General features: G+C 45.0%; 1 protein-coding gene across 1 annotated transcript; it reads right to left on the bottom strand.

Moving 5' to 3' along the window:
* Positions 1-2486: 2486 nt before the first annotated feature.
* LOC142917102 (uncharacterized) lies at positions 2487-19875 on the bottom strand. Its single transcript, XM_076061797.1, has 2 exons — positions 19040-19875; positions 2487-5110 (listed from the first exon to the last, which is right to left on the bottom strand). The coding sequence occupies exons 1-2, from the start codon at positions 19858-19860 to the stop codon at positions 3829-3831; spliced, it is 2103 nt and encodes a 700-aa protein (XP_075917912.1). The 5' UTR covers positions 19861-19875; the 3' UTR covers positions 2487-3828.
* Positions 19876-20308: the final 433 nt, after the last annotated feature.

Here is a 20308-nt window from a genome sequence, read left to right on the forward strand (position 1 = left end):
GCATTGGCATTAAGGTTTCCGCATGGCCCATGAATCATATTTGTGGTCACTACTGCAAACAGATTTTGGGTCTTCCTCTGGATTTGGAAACTCGGCAGATATAACATTGATTTGGATTGGATGATTTTTTTCTTTCAGCCAGATTAAAATGAGCGTGGGGAAGTCATCTACATGATTAGACCTCCTTTGCCGGTACCAAAATATAATAATAGGGTTTTTCCCCTTTTATCTGGCAACAAAACTGAAACCTTTTTACAAGGATTCATGTTACAGCATTAACCACAATACCTGCAGTCAAAATGCAAACAAAATACACGCACTATGATAATATGTAGCATTGTCCTTGAAACCGATTGGTCCACACCAATTGGTGCTCGACCAGAGGACGCCAAAAGGTTTCAGTTTTGTTGCCAGAAAAAAGGGGAAACCCCTATGATGTGGAAGTCCTCGCTTCTGCCACTCAGTTGAGTACATCCAGCATCTTGATTCTCCAAAAAACACGACTCTCAGTGAATGCTCTCGATGAATTTAACTTGCTTTTGTCTGAACACCCTGGCTGTGAAGTCGTATTGACGGCTGGGTGTCTGGCCGAATGAAAGTTATTATTTTTTTGGTTTTATCTCAGGCCAAGTTGGATTACATGTAAAGGTAATAAATAAGTCGGGACAGCCATACGCTCGAACGTATGACATGGCACCTTGAGCATATTCGTGCATGCGTCTAGGGCTTTCTGTGAACGTAGCAGACGCCTGGATGCTACAAGGGGGGGATGATGTAGCGCCATTGTTGGGCTGTATGCGTATTACCACGGGAGCTGACCTGTTATAGCGGACGAGCGTCAACAGGGGGTGGTGTACAGACTAGGTGTGACGAACAGGGCCCCCAGACCCCAAGAGGGGGGCTGGGGGATGTTCCAGGGCCCCCTAGAGAGTCCCAGAAGGCTTGGCCAGGGGCGGAGAGACCCTGGAACGGGGATAAAAGCCGGACCCCTGAACGGGTTTGGCGGTCCTCGTTCACCTGAAGATCTGAAGAAGACTCTGAGCGCTACCCTGAAGACCCTGAAGCGAAGAGCCCAGTGACCCTGGCTAGGGACGGGTTCAGACATAACCAGTGTTGGGTTAGCGCTAGAACCAAAGTAAGGGCACCGTAGTGTGGAGGGACTGCCTCCTGAGGTTATCGGCTGTGAGGGGTCGTCACCCCTCTGTGTTGTGGTTCCCTTGTTGAATAAACGTGTTGCCTCTAGCGAACCGTCTCGCCTCGTCTTGGACCCACTGCACGTGTCACCTGTGGTAATGAAACTTCTTGTCGCGAAAAATTAGCGGCGTGCGAAAGTGAAAGATGTTAACGAAGTAAAAATAAATGTTGATTTAAAGCTTTCGTGACTGCGAGGAATTCATGTTCTTGGTTCTTTCGGTAAAGTCACCACCACGTAGAAGGGAAACAATAAAATAATAAAAATATAAAACAATAAAATTCTCACGACGTTTCAACTGCAACACAAGCAATTGTCGTCAGGTGTGAAATCCACAACAAGAAATTTTGAAAAAAGTGGTGGGTTTTTTTAACGTTAGCACCACGGAGAGCGATTTGGTAGTTTGTTCAGGAGGACGAGTCCATCTATGTTCGGAATAGAGGAGGGGGGAGACGAAAATAATGTATGCTGTCTGAAAGCCACCGTAAGCGTGAACAATCAATTAAGACCCGAAATGGTTTATCAAATCTTTCCAATGATTGCTAAGCCAGAATCCATCTTCCCGGTTGAAATTGTCTCTGTGTATATGTGGATAGCCTCATGAACGAATCTCTCATGGTAGCCAGATGGCTTACAAAGAACCTCTGTCTTGGAGAAGTCAATGTCATGTGAGCCTACTGAATTATAACAGTGATCTGCCATGGCTGAGGTGTTGGTCCTACCGTGTTTCAGGTCTGCTTTGTGTTCACGAATGAGGTCCGAGACATGTCGTTTGGTTTCTCCAATGTAACTACTACCACAGAGGCAACTTAGTTTATAGACACCAGGGTACTGTATGTCTGGAATCACATCTTTTACAGACGGAACCAGATCACGGATTTTATGTAATGTGTTGAATCGGACCTGGATCTTGTGTTTATTCAAGATTTTGGCGATCTTTTTTGTGATCCCCACAATGTAGGGCAAAGTGATGGTTTTGAAAGGCTCCTCAAGAGGGTCCTTCTTCACGGTTGGAGTGATAGCTTTGCGGATTGTAGTCGGAGTAACCATTAGCCTTAAGAGCGTGGTGTACGTGCTTGAGTTCACTGGCTATGTGTTCCTGGTCGGATATGCATTGGGCTCTATGGTGCAGAGTCTTGATGAGGGAATTCTTCTGGGATGGATGGTGGTGGGAATCCGGTTCAGGTAAGCATCCGTATGGGTAGCTTTCCCATAGACGGAGTGGCTCATTGAACCGTAAATTTTTTTTTACCAATTCCACTTTACAGTAACATTGAAGACACGGCACAATATATATTTCTGAATCTTTATTTTTACCAACATTTAAAAAAATATTCTCCCATAAGGCAAAATTCTGAAATATTGGATTTTTTACAAAGCCTTGTGAATTCACCTTGTATCTGAACAAGTTCAATTTGTGCAAATATTTTTTTTCAAACGTATAAATAAAAAAGACATTGCTTACAAATATCAGCTCTATGTTTTCAAGTAAATACATTTTGGGTAGTGAATAAATTATAGACCTAATAAGCTACACATGACGAATTGTAGGCAATTATAGTCATAATCAAAGACATTTTTAAACAATCACGTGGTCCCTGTAGTCGCCGTTAGAGACAAAATCTGCTTGAAACGGTTCATCAACATATATGAATACATTGATTCGAATAAGCAGAGTTAATTTCCTATTTATGGCATGCCGGTTATGTGTCAACATCACCTTATAAAAGAATAACATTTAAAATACGCACAGACAAGTATTCATTCGTAATTATTGACAGGCATATGAACAAAATTGAATTACTGCAGTGAAATATACTGCATCAGGTTACATCGTATTAACAAGCTATTTTAAAAATACGCACTGCCTGCTTAACAGTGTATGTACAACGTACTATTGTAGTGTCGTTCAAAACGAGTAGGCCGTTGCATGCTGGCGTCTGGGTCAAAATGTAGCAAATTATAAACATTACCTACAAATAATAGATCACAGAGTTTAGATCGCAACACAAGCAATCGTCATCAGGTGGGACAACCACAGCAGCAAGAAGACAAAACTGCTGAAGTAGGCGCCTACTTCAGCATCTTCTTCTTGTTGTGGTTGTCCCACCTGATGATGATTGCTTGTGTTGTGATCTAAACGCCGTGATCTGATGTTTCTACCCACATGATGACTTTACCGAAATAACGAGAGAGTGTGGATTCCTGCAGTCACAAAAGCTTCGAATCAAGATTGCCTACAAACTACACAGCTGAGATGACACATCAATCATCGCCCCCTACTGACAGGCTCTTGTCCACATGCAGGCCGGTGCAGGGCCACCACCTTGTGCCACACAGGGGCAGCTGCTACTTGGGGATGCTCTTCGAGTGTTTCAGACAAGATACATTAACTCCGAGTTGCCGAGGCGATTAAGCGAGCAAAGCGTAAAAGCAAATATCATGAGAACATCGTGAATGCTTGGGAGCTTATTGGCTCTCGCTCCTGGTGAGAGATTGACCCAACCCACAGGTCCACAAAAACTGGCCACTCTTACTCTGCAGGTTGAACCTAGGAAATCAGTGTTCAACTTCATATTCTTGTCATTAAAGGCCTGTGACAAAGGTGCATCTATTGGAGCGACATCGTCTCTGGCTTACACATCTACCGAGTCTCCACTTGACTTTGGATTGTCTTGGAGGAAGTCCACCCACACCTCCACTTCCACAAACTGCTGGGAGTTGCCTCGCTCTGCCTCACAGTCAGAATTCTCCTCCTGCTTCACGTTGCCTCCATCAATGTGAAGGTCCCATTTTGGAGTTGAATCTTCATCTTCACATTTCACCTTCACTTCTTCCCTCTTCACCATCACTTCTTCATATTTCACCTTCACTTCTTCGCTCTTCACCATCACTTCTTCACATTTCACCTTCACTTCTTCGCTCTTCACCATCACTTCTTCCCTCTTCACCATCACCTCTTCATATTTCACCTCGATACCTTTAAAAGTGTCCAAGCTGTTATTTTCTTCCGGTTCGTGTTTCATGAGGGATGGGCTTATTGCGGCACTTTGACTTTCACAAGCTGATTTCAGACTCCACTCCTTGTGGATCTTCTGATGCTTTTGTGTTTTCTGGTGTACTTGAAGATGTTGTTGCTGTGCAAACGCTATCCCGCACGGAGTGCACCTGAAGGGTTTCTCTCCTGTGTGTGTTCTCTGGTGTACTTGAAGATATGATGAATCTGCAAACGCCTTCCCACACACACTGCACTTGAAGGATTTCTCTCCTGTGTGAGTTCTCTGGTGTTCTACAAGAAGAGATGAACGTGCAAACGCCTTCACGCACACACTGCACTTGAAGGGTTTCTCTCCCGTGTGTGTTCTCTGGTGTATTACAAGAGTAGATGAATGTGCAAACGCCTTCCCACACACACTGCACTTGAAGGGTTTCTCTCCCGTGTGTGTTCTCTGGTGTATTACAAGAGCAGATGAATATGCAAACACCTTTCCACACACACTGCACTTGAAGGGTTTCTCTCCCGTGTGTGTTCTCTGGTGTGCTACAAGAGTAGATGACTGTGCAAACCCCTTCCCACACACACTGCACTTGAAGGGTTTCTCTCCTGTGTGAGTTCTCTGGTGTTCTACAAGAAGACATGAACGTGCAAACGCCTTCACGCACACAGTGCACTTGAAGGGTTTCTCTCCCGTGTGTGTTCTCTGGTGTATTACAAGAGTAGATGAATGTGCAAACGCCTTCCCACACACACTGCACTTGAAGGGTTTCTCTCCCGTGTGTGTTCTCTGGTGTTCTACAAGAAGAGATGAACGTGCAAACGCCTTCACGCACACACTGCACTTGAAGGGTTTCTCTCCCGTGTGAGTTCTCTGGTGTTCTACAAGAGCAGATGAACGTGCAAATGCCTTCCCACACACACTGCACTTGAAGGGTTTCTCTCCTGTGTGAGTTCTCTCGTGCTGTGTGAAATCTCCAGTACGATCCGTGCTGTATGCACACCGGTCGCATTGGAGCCTTGTCCTACCGAGCTGCGCTGAGCGCATTTGCTCCATCAGACCAATTCTGCGGAGGAAGCGTCAGAGGAAGCTTCAGCTGCAGACAGAAAAAAATAATATCCACACCATCTACACGTCAGTATCGAGGCACAGCGGAATGCATATATAGTCACGTGTGACTTACATGTCTATATTCATATATTCATGATGTAGTAAAAACGTTTCCGAAATTCATCACAGGGCTGTTATGGCACACAATGAGAGGGCAAATGGTTATAAATATGCCTGGAAGCCCTCGTATCTTCAAAATGAATGTTAACCCAAAACTCCAAGCACACAATTTCGGCGGTCTGGCTACAAAAGGAATATTTATGAGAGCTAAATTCAGCTGACATAGCAAAGGGTGTTGAAAACAATACTATTTGTGTTAGGCAGAAATTCATAAATTAATGTTCAATCACAACTTAGAGGTGTGAATCCAGGCTCAGATGTCCTTGAATGCTGGGATGAACAGTTCCGACTTCAGCTGAATGTGTGTGCTGTGTAAACTTCCTGTTTCCATTATTATAAAGAGTTCCAGAGGAAAACAAAAGTAAACTATTGTTACGCAATAACCTCCGTGTTCAACAGAGTTAATAGACGTTACTGCAAACACAAACTGTACAGTCACTGGGTAAACAGGCGGTGGCGTGTCTAGAATCATGCATGGCCACCTTCATCTGCTCGGCATCAATGCTTTCTCACTCCACCAAGTAATTAATCGAGGATCAATGAACATATCCGAGGCTAACTGGAGTTTGCGTGTCTCTCTCCGTGGTGAGATGTTAACTACCTCACCTGGTGTACAGGAAGTCGTGGGTTCGATCCCGACCCTGACGCCTGCTGTATAGTTGGAGTTTGCGCGTCACTCCGTTTAGCGTCTTTGACCGATAGACATTGACACACGTATTCTTGTTTCTTTCGGTAAAGTTACGTAGATAGAAAATAACAATAACAGATAATACAATTACATTAAATAAAGACCACTTGTGTTGCAATCAAAACGTGGAGTATTTTTGCTTTATTTACTATTTTTTATTATGTTATTTTTATTTGATTTTCTATCTACGTGACTTTACCGAAAGAACCAAGAATATTAATTCCTGCAGTTACCAAAGTTTTAAGTCAAAACATTCACACACGTTGACAAAGCCTCACCTTGTGTTGTTGTGGGCAGGTCGCTTCTGATAACAAGAGCGGTATAGCAGCTCAAGCGGGCTTGGCCTGGTAACAAAAGAAAATAAAAACTGTGTGAATATTGACAATAAAACAAAGTTACAAAGTGGCGAGCCGGGTGAAGACAAATTCAACTTAAGCGAGATAATTAAAGTGAATGCAATCAGGCGAAGGCAGGAGGCAAGGCCCCGCGTGGCTAGGCCCCGCGTTGTAAAGTTCCAACCTGGACATCGATTCCCATGCTCGCTGCTACTCAATTGACATCCCTACGAGAGAGAGCGAGGCTCTACCTTGGTAAACAACATCCACAACCACCACCACCACAACAACCACAATCGAAATGAGAATTTCTCACCTCGGATTTCAGTGCAGGAAGCGATAGCTTCCTGTTACCTCGTGACGTCACACGGTAGCAGGTGACATGACATCACTTCCGGGGAACGAGACACGCTCCTCCCACAATGAGCTTCACCATAAATAAATTAGAGTGTAAATAAATTATTTTAATGTACCATTCGATATATAGGTGCTGAACCCGTCGCAATAAACTCGCGACGGCTTTACCGGAAACATTATGTTAATGAGCCGCCGGTCACTGGGCGTAGCTTTGCCCAAATAAGGATTGGCACTGGAACGATAACGGCAGTGACCCAAGCGGAGGTGACGTCACGCTCAAGAGCACGGTGGAATACCTTGGTGACATGACGTCACTAGCGAGGTACACCTCCCCCTGGCGTTTCACGCCCATGAAGTAATGCAGAGTGGTGCCGTCACAGAGTGGGGTTGGAGTTTAAGTTGATTTAGATTCATTTTCATTCCTCCCTCCCTTGGGTGCGTGGGCTCAGCTACAACAACGTGGACATTATTGTGTGTACACTGTGTGTGTGTACACTGTGTGTACGTATATATACACTGTATGTACATACACAGGGTATACACTGTGTGTACACTGTGTGTGTACACTATGTGTGTGTGTACAGTGTGTGTATACACTGTGTGTGTGTACTGTGTGTGTACACTGTGTGTACTGTGTGTGTACACTGTGTGTGTGTACACTGTGTGTGTACTGTGTGTGTACACTGTGTACTGTGTGTGTACACTGTGTGTGTGTGTACACTGTGTGTACACTGTGTGTGTACACTATGTGTGTGTACACTGTGTGTACACTGTGTGTATACACTGTGTGTGTGTACACTGTGTGTGCAAGCCAACTGTGGACCGGTTTTGGTGGACAATGTCTCAACAGCAGTGGGGCTCGCTTCAAGCCATGGTTGTGAACATCCAGAAGTTAATCAGCAAGGAGCATTTCTAGTCCAAGTTCGACAAAATCTACGTCAACATGTAAGACAAAATTATAATTCGTGTTGTAGAGAATGTATCTCCTCTGCGTGTAACTTTAAGGTGGTGTGTCTTGTAACTGATTAATGATCCGAGTGTGCTTCCTATTTCAAAGACAATGAGTTGCTCCAGAGGCAGACGCTTCGTGAAACACAAAAGTACCCTTTGACCTGTATCACAAGAACAACGGGTCTCACCTGAGTTATCTGTACAGGTTGCTTCCAAAACACACACACGCACTTTGTCCTAACATCACTTATTCAATGTTTGACCCTTATAATTAAAATGTTGCATGTACACACAAAATCAGACAAGCGTTCAATCGAAATAATTGACAGGAATTTTAACAAAATTTAATTACTGCAGTGAAATATACTGCATCAGATAACATCTGATTAAGAAGCTATTTGAAAAAAATATGCAGCGTCTGCTTAACAGTGGATGTAAAACATACTATTGTAGTGTCATTCAAAACGAGTAGGCCAATGCATGCTGGCGAATTCTAAACATTAGCGACAAATTACATAACTGAGATGAAACATCAATCATCGCCCCCTACTGACAGCCTCTTGTTCACATACTCTTTGGTTCTTTGAGTAAAGTCACGTAGGTAGACAAAATAATAATAGATCACGACGTTTCGATTGTAACACAAGCGGTCGTCCTCAGGCCGAAAAAATAATAAATGCAGGCCGGTGCAGGGCCACCACCCTGTGCCACACAGGGGCAGCTGCTACTTGGGGATGCTCTTCGAGTGTTTCAGACGAGGTACGACACAAAACTCGGAGATGCCGAGGCGATTAAGCACACCGTGTAAAAGCAATTACTATAACATAGTGAATGCTTGGGAGCTTATTGGCTCTCGCTCCTGGTCAGAGATCTCCCCAACCCACAGGTCCACAAAGACTGGCCGCTCGCTCTTACTCTGCAGGTTGAACCTAGGAATTGAGTGTTCAACTTCGCATTCTTTTCATTAAAGGCCTGTGACAAAGGTGCATCTATTGTAGCGACATTGTCTCTGGCTTACACACCTACCGTGTCTACACTTGACTTTGGATTGTCTCGGAGGAAGTCCACCCACACCTCCACTTCCACAAACTGCTGGGAGTTGCCTCGCTCTGCCTCACAGTCAGAATTCTCCTCCTGCTTCACGTTGCCTCCGTCGATGTGAAGGTCCGATTTTGGAGTTGAATCTTCATCTTCACATTTCACCTTCACTTCTTCCCTCTTCACCATCACCTCTTCCCTCTTCACCATCACTTCTTCCCTCTTCACCATCACCTCTTCATATTTCACCTCGATAACTTTAAAAGTGTCCAAGCTGGGATTTTCGTCCGGTTCGTGTTTCATGAGGTGTTGTATACGGCCCTTTTTCCAATTAATATCCATAAGAATATTTACGGATGCATACACATAGATTTATTTTTCCTTTCTTTCGTGACAAACAATATATATTTTTTTTATATAATGAATCAAACCCGTAAGCCAGAAACACGAAAAACCAGGTGTCGGTCATAAACAGGCCATATAGAGATATAAAGAAATAATAAAACTCTCAAGGCGAGGATGTAACAGCTATCGGCGAAAATCTCCAGATGAACAAGAGTTTGATGGGCCCCTTAGGAAAGGTCCCTCCGAGGTCAGAACACCAAGAGAGCAGACACCAGACGCCAACAGGGTAAATCGTATACATATTCTTTTCCTTATTTTCCAGTAAAACAACAAAAAAATTAAAAGGCAACAACAAGAATAAGATAAAATTAGAGGTCCTCGCGCTCACTCCAATCAAGACCAGGCCACCAGATACATCAGTGAATTATTATCCAATAATTAATTCGCTATCAAATGATTTTCACCTTTAATACTTTTACTGTTAAAACAAAGCTTGGAGACAAAATACCGAGTCACATCAAAGGTTATCGAGAAGGAATGAGGCGAACGGCAAACTTACGAAAGAGTTTAAACAATATCCCAAGCAACCCCGACCACCTTTGTCTCTCTCACAGCGCGGAGAAGCAGGAATTACACCTTATCACAAGGGGCCATCTGGAAAAGCCAGCCGGGTTTGATGAGGAGACACACCCCACCCCACACACGGCAACCAGACAAACAAGTTTTAAAGAAATTGCAAAATAACATTAATAATAATGTGTTAACCTTAAACGATATTCCATTATAGAACCTTACAGAACCAAGGGATATGGATTCCAACAATCTGGAAACGGACCTCTTAAACTCAGGATGAAAATTATTTTTCTTTTTAATAATTCCATCATAACAATTCGAACCTCGGTAAACCGAGAGGTGTCGGGAGGACGTAGTTACAAACACGAGTCGTGGCGAACATGGGACCAAATGGTATTTGAGAAATATAAGTCGAAAGTATAAAGAGATAGGTGCTCCCGACCACCTTCGTCTCTCCCGAAGAGCACGAGAGAGGAATTTCACACCAGGGCAAACAGATCGTTATCGCAGGAGCCATCTGTACACACACACACACGAACTCACACACACAGACCCCGCCCCCCCCTTTTCCACTGCGCAGAGAGAATTTTCAAAGTCAGTGAAGTTAAGTCAAGAGTCAAGACAGATCAGCGAGTCAAGACGTCCACAGGACGAGCAGTCGCATGGAGCGGCTGGCTCCGAGCCTCGCTGAGTAGCGAGGATCGCTGAGTCGCGATGTATCAACAAAAGTGAGTCATACAGCAGTGGAGGAAACCTGCTGTCAGCGAACCAGCACGGGCGCGTTCGCGCACTTCAACAGAGAGAGCACGTGCGACTCAACTCACTCAACTGAAGGAAAAGCTTGGGCAGCCGCCAACAACTTCAGCAAACCAGTGACCAAGCGCGTGCGACTTGAGTCATACAGCAGTGGAGGAAACCTGCTGTCAGAGAGCCGCCAACAACCTCAACAAAGAGAGCGCGTGCGACTCGGCTCACTCAGCAGAAGAAAAACTTGACCTGTCGCCGGCGAGCGCAGCGGCAGATACTACAGCAGCGGAAAGAGCGCGCGCCGGCGTAGCTCATCCAGCAGTGGAGGAACTGCTGTCAGCGAATCAGCACGGGCGCGTTCGCGCATCTTCAAGGAGAAAGAGCGCGGCCAGCAACGCCAAGCAAGAGCGTGCAGCAGCTCAGCCAGCAGTGGAGAGAAACTGCTATCAGCGAATCAGCACGGGCGCGTTCGCGCATCTTCAAGGAGAGGGAGCGCGCCACCAGCGTGCCATCAGCACCAGCACCAGCGCGTGCCAACAGCGCGCCACCAGCGTGCCACCAGCATCAGCACCAGCGCGTGCCAGCAGCGTGCCACCAGCGTGCTACAGTGCGCAACTTCGCGTCACCAGGGCTGAGAGGGCAGCGGTCCTGCACTCAACACCCATCGGCGCGACGACGGCGAGCGTCGTGCTGACTCATCCAGCCAGCGGTGGACAGAAACTGGCAGTCGTTCGTATGCCCCCCCACACTCTCCCCCCTCCTCACTCCCCCACCGCTACACAACGAACAAACAATTTTTTTTTGACAAGGAAATCAACCTAGGCGTTTGCTCAACGCAAGAAATCAACAACCCTCCCATTAAACATACAAGACTCATGATAACTGCGTCAACTATTAGCTGATAACGAAAAACATCGCCACCCATTGAGTTACGTTGATGAGGCAATCAGAATTATTTCAGTCGAACGCTTTAATTGCATAATCGTTGATGAATCAATGAACGAACATCGCCGTGGTACTGTGCTGACGATTTCAAGCATAATAATTTCGCATATCAGAATGTGTTAAGGATTGGATACGAATCAAAGACCGAGTGCCGTGTTGTGTAATCATTCAAGAATACGAGTTTGCATATTATAAGGTTAAGGTTTTGATAGAATAGTTCGCATGTTTTTAATCTCTCTCTCAACAACCGATCGATTGCGTTACGCGTCGGGAATTAACCACAGGTGCCGCTATCGAGGTGAAACAACGTAATCGTGATGGTGTCATGTTAACGCTGTGTTGAAATTCCAAAATCCCGAGATTGAGTTTTCATATTATCCAAAAATTAAAGTTAGCTAGAAATAAAATTGATTAAAGCAGAAGGTTTGTGTGTGATTCTTCCTGAAATTCTGCATAATATTGTTCTGCGTATGAGATCTGAATCCTGGGGACCTATCATAAGCACACTATCACCACATAATCCATAACACACATAATCCATAATGTTCAATCGAGAGTAATCGTATCCTTATCGATAATACGGAATTAAAGAGCAGAGTCGAATCGACTCTCTCTCATTCACGCTCACAACGCCTGCGTCACTGCATACGATTAATTGCGTCATTCTAATTCATAACACAATCCTCGTCACCGAGGCTCGACCTGATAATCCATAACGACCTGCATTATCCTAACCACGCCCACTCGCATAAATTAATACGATTATCTCTCGAATCAGCATAATTTATGCGCATAATTACACTGATTAACATAATTTCGGGTAAATTATGCCAATCTCAAATTTCATTTAATTTTCATTATTTTCATCAATTTTCATAACACCTATATATACAACATATTGGGCGCGTCGTCCGGGATCTCTCGCAGACAGTTTATGCTTGAATTAAGGAACAAATCACTGTTGTATTAACGAAGGTTTTATGATCTAACGTTGCCCTGTGACTGTAACGGGTGTAAAGCAAACAAAAAACGCACTCTGAAGGGAAATTCCAGAGTAGCAGGGTATAACAAAGACAATTGAAGTAAGATTTTTTACTCGAGTCAAACTGACCACATCCTGTGATACAAGTGTTTTTATACGTACTCTGAAGGGAATACCAGAGTCACACGAGTCGAACTGATGCATTCTGGATACAACTGTTTTGATATGCACTCTGAAGTGAAATTCCAGAGATGCTCGTATTAAGAGTATTTTTTGAGTGGATTGCGGGATATTGGGAACTTGTACCAAAAAGGTCAGGCCGATCTGCTACAGAGCAAACAAATCAGGGAGACACATGGAAAGGGAGCTGTATTGATGACATTGGGACACTGCTTAAGAACTGGATAAAATGGGACAAAAGCGAACACGATGTAAAAACTTCAGAAATAGCTACGCTGAACTCAGACCCTCTCGCACAGACAGACAAACAGAGATTATGGAATGAGGAAAAATTCGGAAAAGAAACGGGTGGGGCTGATTACCCCGAAGTCAGAGTGAGACAGAATATTAAAACTAAATCACCAGGAGATTATGTACTGATAACGCGAGAAAGGACGGAGCCGAATCTCCGAGGCGAACACAACAGAGGCAACTCCCCAGGAAAACGCACACCACGCACAGACGGCCGACACAAATATCGCGACAGGCACGACGCACCAGACAAATATAAATCAAACACCCCACAAAAACCACATAAGTATGAGCCATGGGACAAACATGAGTCACCGAGCAAAGTTGACCCACGTTACAGGCGCAAAATACACTACAAAAATCATGTTAAGCAACGCCACCGTGATGTTAATGACTCATCCGAATCTGACTCGGATGACGATGATCAACTTTCCGAATACTCGTTCAGTAGTAACACTCTGAAATTGATGGACAAAGCTCTCGTCAGAATTCCCTATTTTGATCCACACAATAAGAACAGGGACATTCACACTCACATCGCAACGGTAGAAGCAGAAGCAATGATCAGGGGTCTGAGGAAAACGGATGAAAAAGCGAGTTTGCTGAAACGCAGCTTGCATGGACAGTCCATATCATGGGTAAAGTCGCTACCATACGAGGTTCGGAACGATTTTAAAAAGCTGAGCCTGGCAGTGATTCGGAAGTTTGGAGAATATCTAACACTGTCTGAGGGATTTAACGCTGCAAAATCTATGACCCAGTGTGCAGACGAGGATCCTCGGGATTACCTCATGCGATTTAAAAGAGCGTACTATGCGGGCGATGTGGATCAGTATCACGAAGGTGACAAAAGGTTCAAAATTATGTTTTTTGGATCTTTGAGTCCAGAGATTACAGAAATTGTGGGAATGGTCTTGAATCCAGAGACAGCCTCCTTAGACCACATAGTGGATCGGGCACACCTGGCTTGGCTGTACCGGGCTAAAAACAATGATTTCACAGCACACAGTGAACGGGACAAGGCAACCAGCCTATCAGAGGAAAATAAAAAACATGTGAGGCATTTGATGCACGCAGGCCCACAGTGCAGAAAACAAAAAGCACCCACGGATTACCAACATAATTACATACACGGGTGGTCAGATAACAATTACACGAGACAATGGCACGCAGACCGGGAGCGATCGCAGCGTGCAGGGACGCGTATTTGCGACAATCGCAACGCGTGGAGACCACGAGCAAAGTCAGACCAGTTCCCAATTCCACGGCACACAGGCCAGGAGCGCTCGCAGCGTGCAGAGACGCGTATTTGCGACAATCGCCACGGGTGGAAGCAAAGAGCAGGACCATATCTTCACCCAATGCAGCGGCACACAGCCGGCCAAAATTACCCACACAGATGGCGAGATAACAATTACGGTCGACAGTGGCACATAGAGAATGGGCGGCCACGACACACAAATACACATAATCGCGAGAATCACGGCGTGTATAGGCCAAGAGCAGAATCATGCCGATTCCCCATTCCACGATACACAAGGGGCACACATGGCTTGGCTGTAACAAAGAGGGTGACATGGGCACGTGATAAATCGCTCACACTGGTTGAGAGGAAAATGACAGGGAAAGAGGTATCCGCTGATCTGAAAAAAAAATCACAGCCCTTTGAAAAAATCAAGCAGGTTGGAGGTTACAAACAGAACCAGGAAGGGAACCATGATTGTGGAAAACTAAATGCGTCATGCACCCGCTTTGATGTGGTGGGGAACGCGAGAGTCGCTCCCGTGGTGAACCCACCTATTGAACAAGGAAAATTAACCATGAAGCGTGATCTAACAGGAAATGATAACCAACAGGATCGGGGGGAGAAACATGCTTGTTTGGTAAGTGGAAACGCGATCAATTGTGTCGCAAAATTGCGTGAGAGTACTGTAAAAGCGCCAGGGAAACGCGTTACGGAGACAAAAATCCATGATGGATCGGGGAATGTGTGGAAATCCAGCACACACAAAAACATGGAATCGAATCGAGGCACGGAATCGAATCGTGGTACGGAGTCAGCAAATCTGCACAGGGCTGCGGAGAAGGCAAATGACCCCAACAGTCGAGCACGGAAACTCGTGTTGTGTACTAATCCTGGTGGCGCACGACATGGCTTCACGCCACATAAACCCACAGGGAAGGCGAGGGATAAAAAAAATTACCGATACGAACCAAGGAACCATGCTCATTTGGCTAAAGCCATACCGACGATGAACCAAAACGACGATGTGATGATGTTGCATGGAAAGGTCACAGGTTACTCGAAAATACCTGGTCATGAGAAAAATTATTCTGTACTTTTGACCAAACGTGGCAGTAAGGTTGCCAATAACTTGGTAAACATTAAACAAAGAGATGCCAGGAGGGAAACGGTGTACCACCGGGCTCGAAACCGCTATCCAGTGTTTCCCAGAAACTGAAACAAAAATCAAAGCAATAATTGATAAGACCCGATGTAACATGTTGCCTTAATTTCTCTCTTTTTCCTGTTCTTTTATTTTCTTATTTCAAATGTAATCATGCTAAGTTGTGACACGTACGCGCGCGTTATAAAGAAAAATCACAAACTTGAAGACAATTGATAGTTCATGGTGGAAAAAGGCATTTTTCTTTAATATTAAAAATAACCGGTGGCAGACCACCGATCATTTTTAAAAGGGCGGAATGTATACGGCCCTTTTTCCAATTAATATCCATAAGAATATTTACGGATGCATACACATAGATTTATTTTTCCTTTCTTTCGTGACAAACAATATATATATTTTTTTTATATAATGAATCAAACCCGTAAGCCAGAAACACGAAAAACCAGGTGTCGGTCATAAACAGGCCATATAGAGATATAAAGAAATAATAAAACTCTCAAGGCGAGGATGTAACAGCTATCGGCGAAAATCTCCAGATGAACAAGAGTTTGATGGGCCCCTTAGGAAAGGTCCCTCCGAGGTCAGAACACCAAGAGAGCAGACACCAGACGCCAACAGGGTAAATCGTATACATATTCTTTTCCTTATTTTCCAGTAAAACAACAAAAAAATTAAAAGGCAACAAGAATAAGATAAAATTAGAGGTCCTCGCGCTCACTCCAATCAAGACCAGGCCACCAGATACATCAGTGAATTATTATCCAATAATTAATTCGCTATCAAATGATTTTCACCTTTAATACTTTTACTGTTAAAACAAAGCTTGGAGACAAAATACCGAGTCACATCAAAGGTTATCGAGAAGGAATGAGGCGAACGGCAAACCTACGAAAGAGTTTAAACAATATCCCAAGCAACCCCGACCACCTTTGTCTCTCTCACAGCGCGGAGAAGCAGGAATTACACCTTATCACAAGGGGCCATCTGGAAAAGCCAGCCGGGTTTGATGAGGAGACACACCCCACCCCACACACGGCAACCAGACAAACAAGTTTTAAAGAAATTGCAAAATAACATTAATAATAATGTGTTAACCTTAAACGATATTCCATTATAGAACCTTACAGAACCAAGGGATATGGATTCCAACAATCTGGAAACGGACCTCTTAAACTCAGGATGAAAATTATTTTTCTTTTTAATAATTCCATCATAACAATTCGAACCTCGGTAAACCGAGAGGTGTCGGGAGGACGTAGTTACAAACACGAGTCGTGGCGAACATGGGACCAAATGGTATTTGAGAAATATAAGTCGAAAGTATAAAGAGATAGGTGCTCCCGACCACCTTTGTCTCTCCCGAAGAGCGCGATAGAGGAATTTCACACCAGGGCAATCAGATCGTTATCGCAGGAGCCATCTGTACACACACACACGAACTCACACACACAGACCCCGCCCCCCCCTTTTCCACTGCGCAGAGAGAATTTTCAAAGTCAGTGAAGTTAAGTCAAGAGTCAAGACAGATCAGCGAGTCAAGACGTCCACAGGACGAGCAGTCGCATGGAGCGGCTGGCTCCGAGCCTCGCTGAGTAGCGAGGATCGCTGAGTCGCGATGTATCAACAAAAGTGAGTCATACAGCAGTGGAGGAAACCTGCTGTCAGCGAACCAGCACGGGCGCGTTCGCGCACTTCAACAGAGAGAGCACGTGCGACTCAACTCACTCAACTGAAGGAAAAGCTTGGGCAGCCGCCAACAACTTCAGCAAACCAGTGACCAAGCGCGTGCGACTTGAGTCATACAGCAGTGGAGGAAACCTGCTGTCAGAGAGCCGCCAACAACCTCAACAAAGAGAGCGCGTGCGACTCGGCTCACTCAGCAGAAGAAAAACTTGACCTGTCGCCGGCGAGCGCAGCGGCAGATACTACAGCAGCGGAAAGAGCGCGCGCCGGCGTAGCTCATCCAGCAGTGGAGGAAACTGCTGTCAGCGAATCAGCACGGGCGCGTTCGCGCATCTTCAAGGAGAAAGAGCGCGGCCAGCAACGCCAAGCAAGAGCGTGCAGCAGCTCAGCCAGCAGTGGAGAGAAACTGCTATCAGCGAATCAGCACGGGCGCGTTCGCGCATCTTCAAGGAGAGGGAGCGCGCCACCAGCGTGCCATCAGCACCAGCACCAGCGCGTGCCAACAGCGCGCCACCAGCGTGCCACCAGCATCAGCACCAGCGCGTGCCAGCAGCGTGCCACCAGCGTGCTACAGTGCGCAACTTCGCGTCACCAGGGCTGAGAGGGCAGCGGTCCTGCACTCAACACCCATCGGCGCGACGACGGCGAGCGTCGTGCTGACTCATCCAGCCAGCGGTGGACAGAAACTGGCAGTCGTTCGTATGCCCCCCCACACTCTCCCCCCTCCTCACTCCCCCACCGCTACACAACGAACAATTTTTTTTTGACAAGGAAATCAACCTAGGCGTTTGCTCAACGCAAGAAATCAACAACCCTCCCATTAAACATACAAGACTCATGATAACTGCGTCAACTATTAGCTGATAACGAAAAACATCGCCACCCATTGAGTTACGTTGATGAGGCAATCAGAATTATTTCAGTCGAACGCTTTAATTGCATAATCGTTGATGAATCAATGAACAAACATCGCCGTGGTACTGTGCTGACGATTTCAAGCATAATAATTTCGCATATCAGAATGTGTTAAGGATTGGATACGAATCAAAGACCGAGTGCCGTGTTGTGTAATCATTCAAGAATACGAGTTTGCATATTATAAGGTTAAGGTTTTGATAGAATAGTTCGCATGTTTTTAATCTCTCTCTCAACAACCGATCGATTGCGTTACGCGTCGGGAATTAACCACAGGTGCCGCTATCGAGGTGAAACAACGTAATCGTGATGGTGTCATGTTAACGCTGTGTTGAAATTCCAAAATCCCGAGATTGAGTTTTCATATTATCCAAAAATTAAAGTTAGCTAGAAATAAAATTGATTAAAGCAGAAGGTTTGTGTGTGATTCTTCCTGAAATTCTGCATAATATTGTTCTGCGTATGAGATCTGAATCCTGGGGACCTATCATAAGCACACTATCACCACATAATCCATAACACACATAATCCATAATGTTCAATCGAGAGTAATCGTATCCTTATCGATAATACGGAATTAAAGAGCAGAGTCGAATCGACTCTCTCTCATTCACGCTCACAACGCCTGCGTCACTGCATACGATTAATTGCGTCATTCTAATTCATAACACAATCCTCGTCACCGAGGCTCGACCTGATAATCCATAACGACCTGCATTATCCTAACCACGCCCACTCGCATAAATTAATACGATTATCTCTCGAATCAGCATAATTTATGCGCATAATTACACTGATTAACATAATTTCGGGTAAATTATGCCAATCTCAAATTTCATTTAATTTTCATTATTTTCATCAATTTTCATAACACCTATATATACAACAGAGGGATGGGCTCATTGCGGCACTTTGACTTTCACAAGCTGATTTCAGACTGCACTCCTTGTGGATCTTCTGATGCTTCTGTGTTCTCTGGTGTACTTGAAGAGTTGATGAACCTGCAAATGCCTTCCCGCACACACTGCACTTGAAGGGTTTCTCTTCTGTGTGTGTTCTCTGGTGTGTATTCAGAGTAGATGAATCTGAAAATGTCTTCTCACACACACTGCACTTGAAGGGTTTCTCTCTCGTGTGTGTTCTCTGGTGTACTTCAAGATTTGATGAACGTGCAAACGACTTTCCGCACAGAGTGCACCTGAAGGGTTTCTCTCCTGTGTGTGTTCTCTGGTGTTTTTTAAGAGTAGATAAATCTGAAAATGTCTTCCCACACACACTGCACTTGAAGGGTTTATCTCCCGTGTGTGTTCTCTGGTGTGTTACAAGATTACATGACTGTGCAAATGCCTTTACGCACACACTGCACTTGAAGGGTTTCTCTCCTGTGTGTGTTCTCTGGTGTTTTTTAAGAGTAGATAAATCTGAAAATGTCTTCCCACACACACTGCACTTGAAGGGTTTCTCTCCCGTGTGTGTTCTCTGGTGTGTTACAAGATTACATGACTGTGCAAACGCCATCCCGCACATCGTGCACCTGAAGGGTTTCTCTCCCGTGTGTGTTCTCTGGTGTATTACGAGATTATATGACTGTGTAAACGCCATCCCGCACATCGTGCACCTGAAGGGTTTCTCTCCCGTGTGTGTTCTCTGGTGTGTTACAAGAGCAGATGACTGTGCAAACGCCTTCCCACACACAGTGCACTTGAAGGGTTTCTCTCCCGTGTGTGTTCTCTGGTGTATTACAAGATTACATGACTGTGTAAATGCCTTCCCGCACACAGTGCACCTGAAGGGTTTCTCTCCCGTGTGTGTTCTCTGGTGGTTCTGAAAAACTGATGACCATGCAAATGCCTTGTTACACACAGTACATTTGAAGGGTTTCTCTCCTGTGTGACTTCTCTGGTGCCGTGTCAAATTTCCAGTCCGGTCCGTGCTGTATGCACGCTGGTCGCATTGTTGACTTGTCATACCGAGCTGCTGTGCTGACTGCCTTTGCTCCATCAGACCAATTCTGCAGAGGAAGCGTCAGCTGCAGACAGAAAAAAAGAATATCCACACCATCTACACGTCAGGTACAGAGGAATGCACACGTGACTTACACGTCTATACTTATTAATATATTCATGATGTAGTGAAAACATTTCCCAAATTAATCAGATTTGATGAACGTGCAAATGCCTTCACGCACACACTGCAACTTGAAGGGTTTATCTCCCGTGTGTGTTCTCTGGTGTACTTTAAGATGTGTTGACTGTGCAAACGCCTTCACGTACAGAGTGCACCTGAAGGGTTTCTCTCCACGGGCTGTTAGGGCACACAATGAGAGGGAAAATATCATTAATATGCCTGGAAGCCTTCATATCTTCAAGATGAATGTTAACCCAAAACTCTAAGCACACAATTTCGGCTGTCTGACTACAAAAGGAATATTTATGAAAGCTAAATTCAG

Source organism: Petromyzon marinus, unplaced genomic scaffold (assembly GCF_048934315.1).
Source record: "Petromyzon marinus isolate PM22_M1 ecotype Great Lakes invasive population unplaced genomic scaffold, UKy_Petmar_22M1.pri1.0 PM_G_Scaffold_41, whole genome shotgun sequence".
In the NCBI taxonomy this organism is placed as follows: Eukaryota; Metazoa; Chordata; class Hyperoartia; order Petromyzontiformes; family Petromyzontidae; genus Petromyzon; species Petromyzon marinus.

Bases quoted from the DNA above. Each gene is read 5' to 3' on its own strand.
- LOC142917102 (XM_076061797.1), bottom strand. From the start codon at position 19,860: ATGGAGCAAAGGCAGTCAGCACAGCAGCTCGGTATGACAAGTCAACAA. The intron at 5,111-19,039 runs GTCGTTTGCACG...CTTCAAGTGCAG, and splicing joins AGGTGCACTCTGTGCGGAAA to TGTGTGTGGGAAGGCATTTG.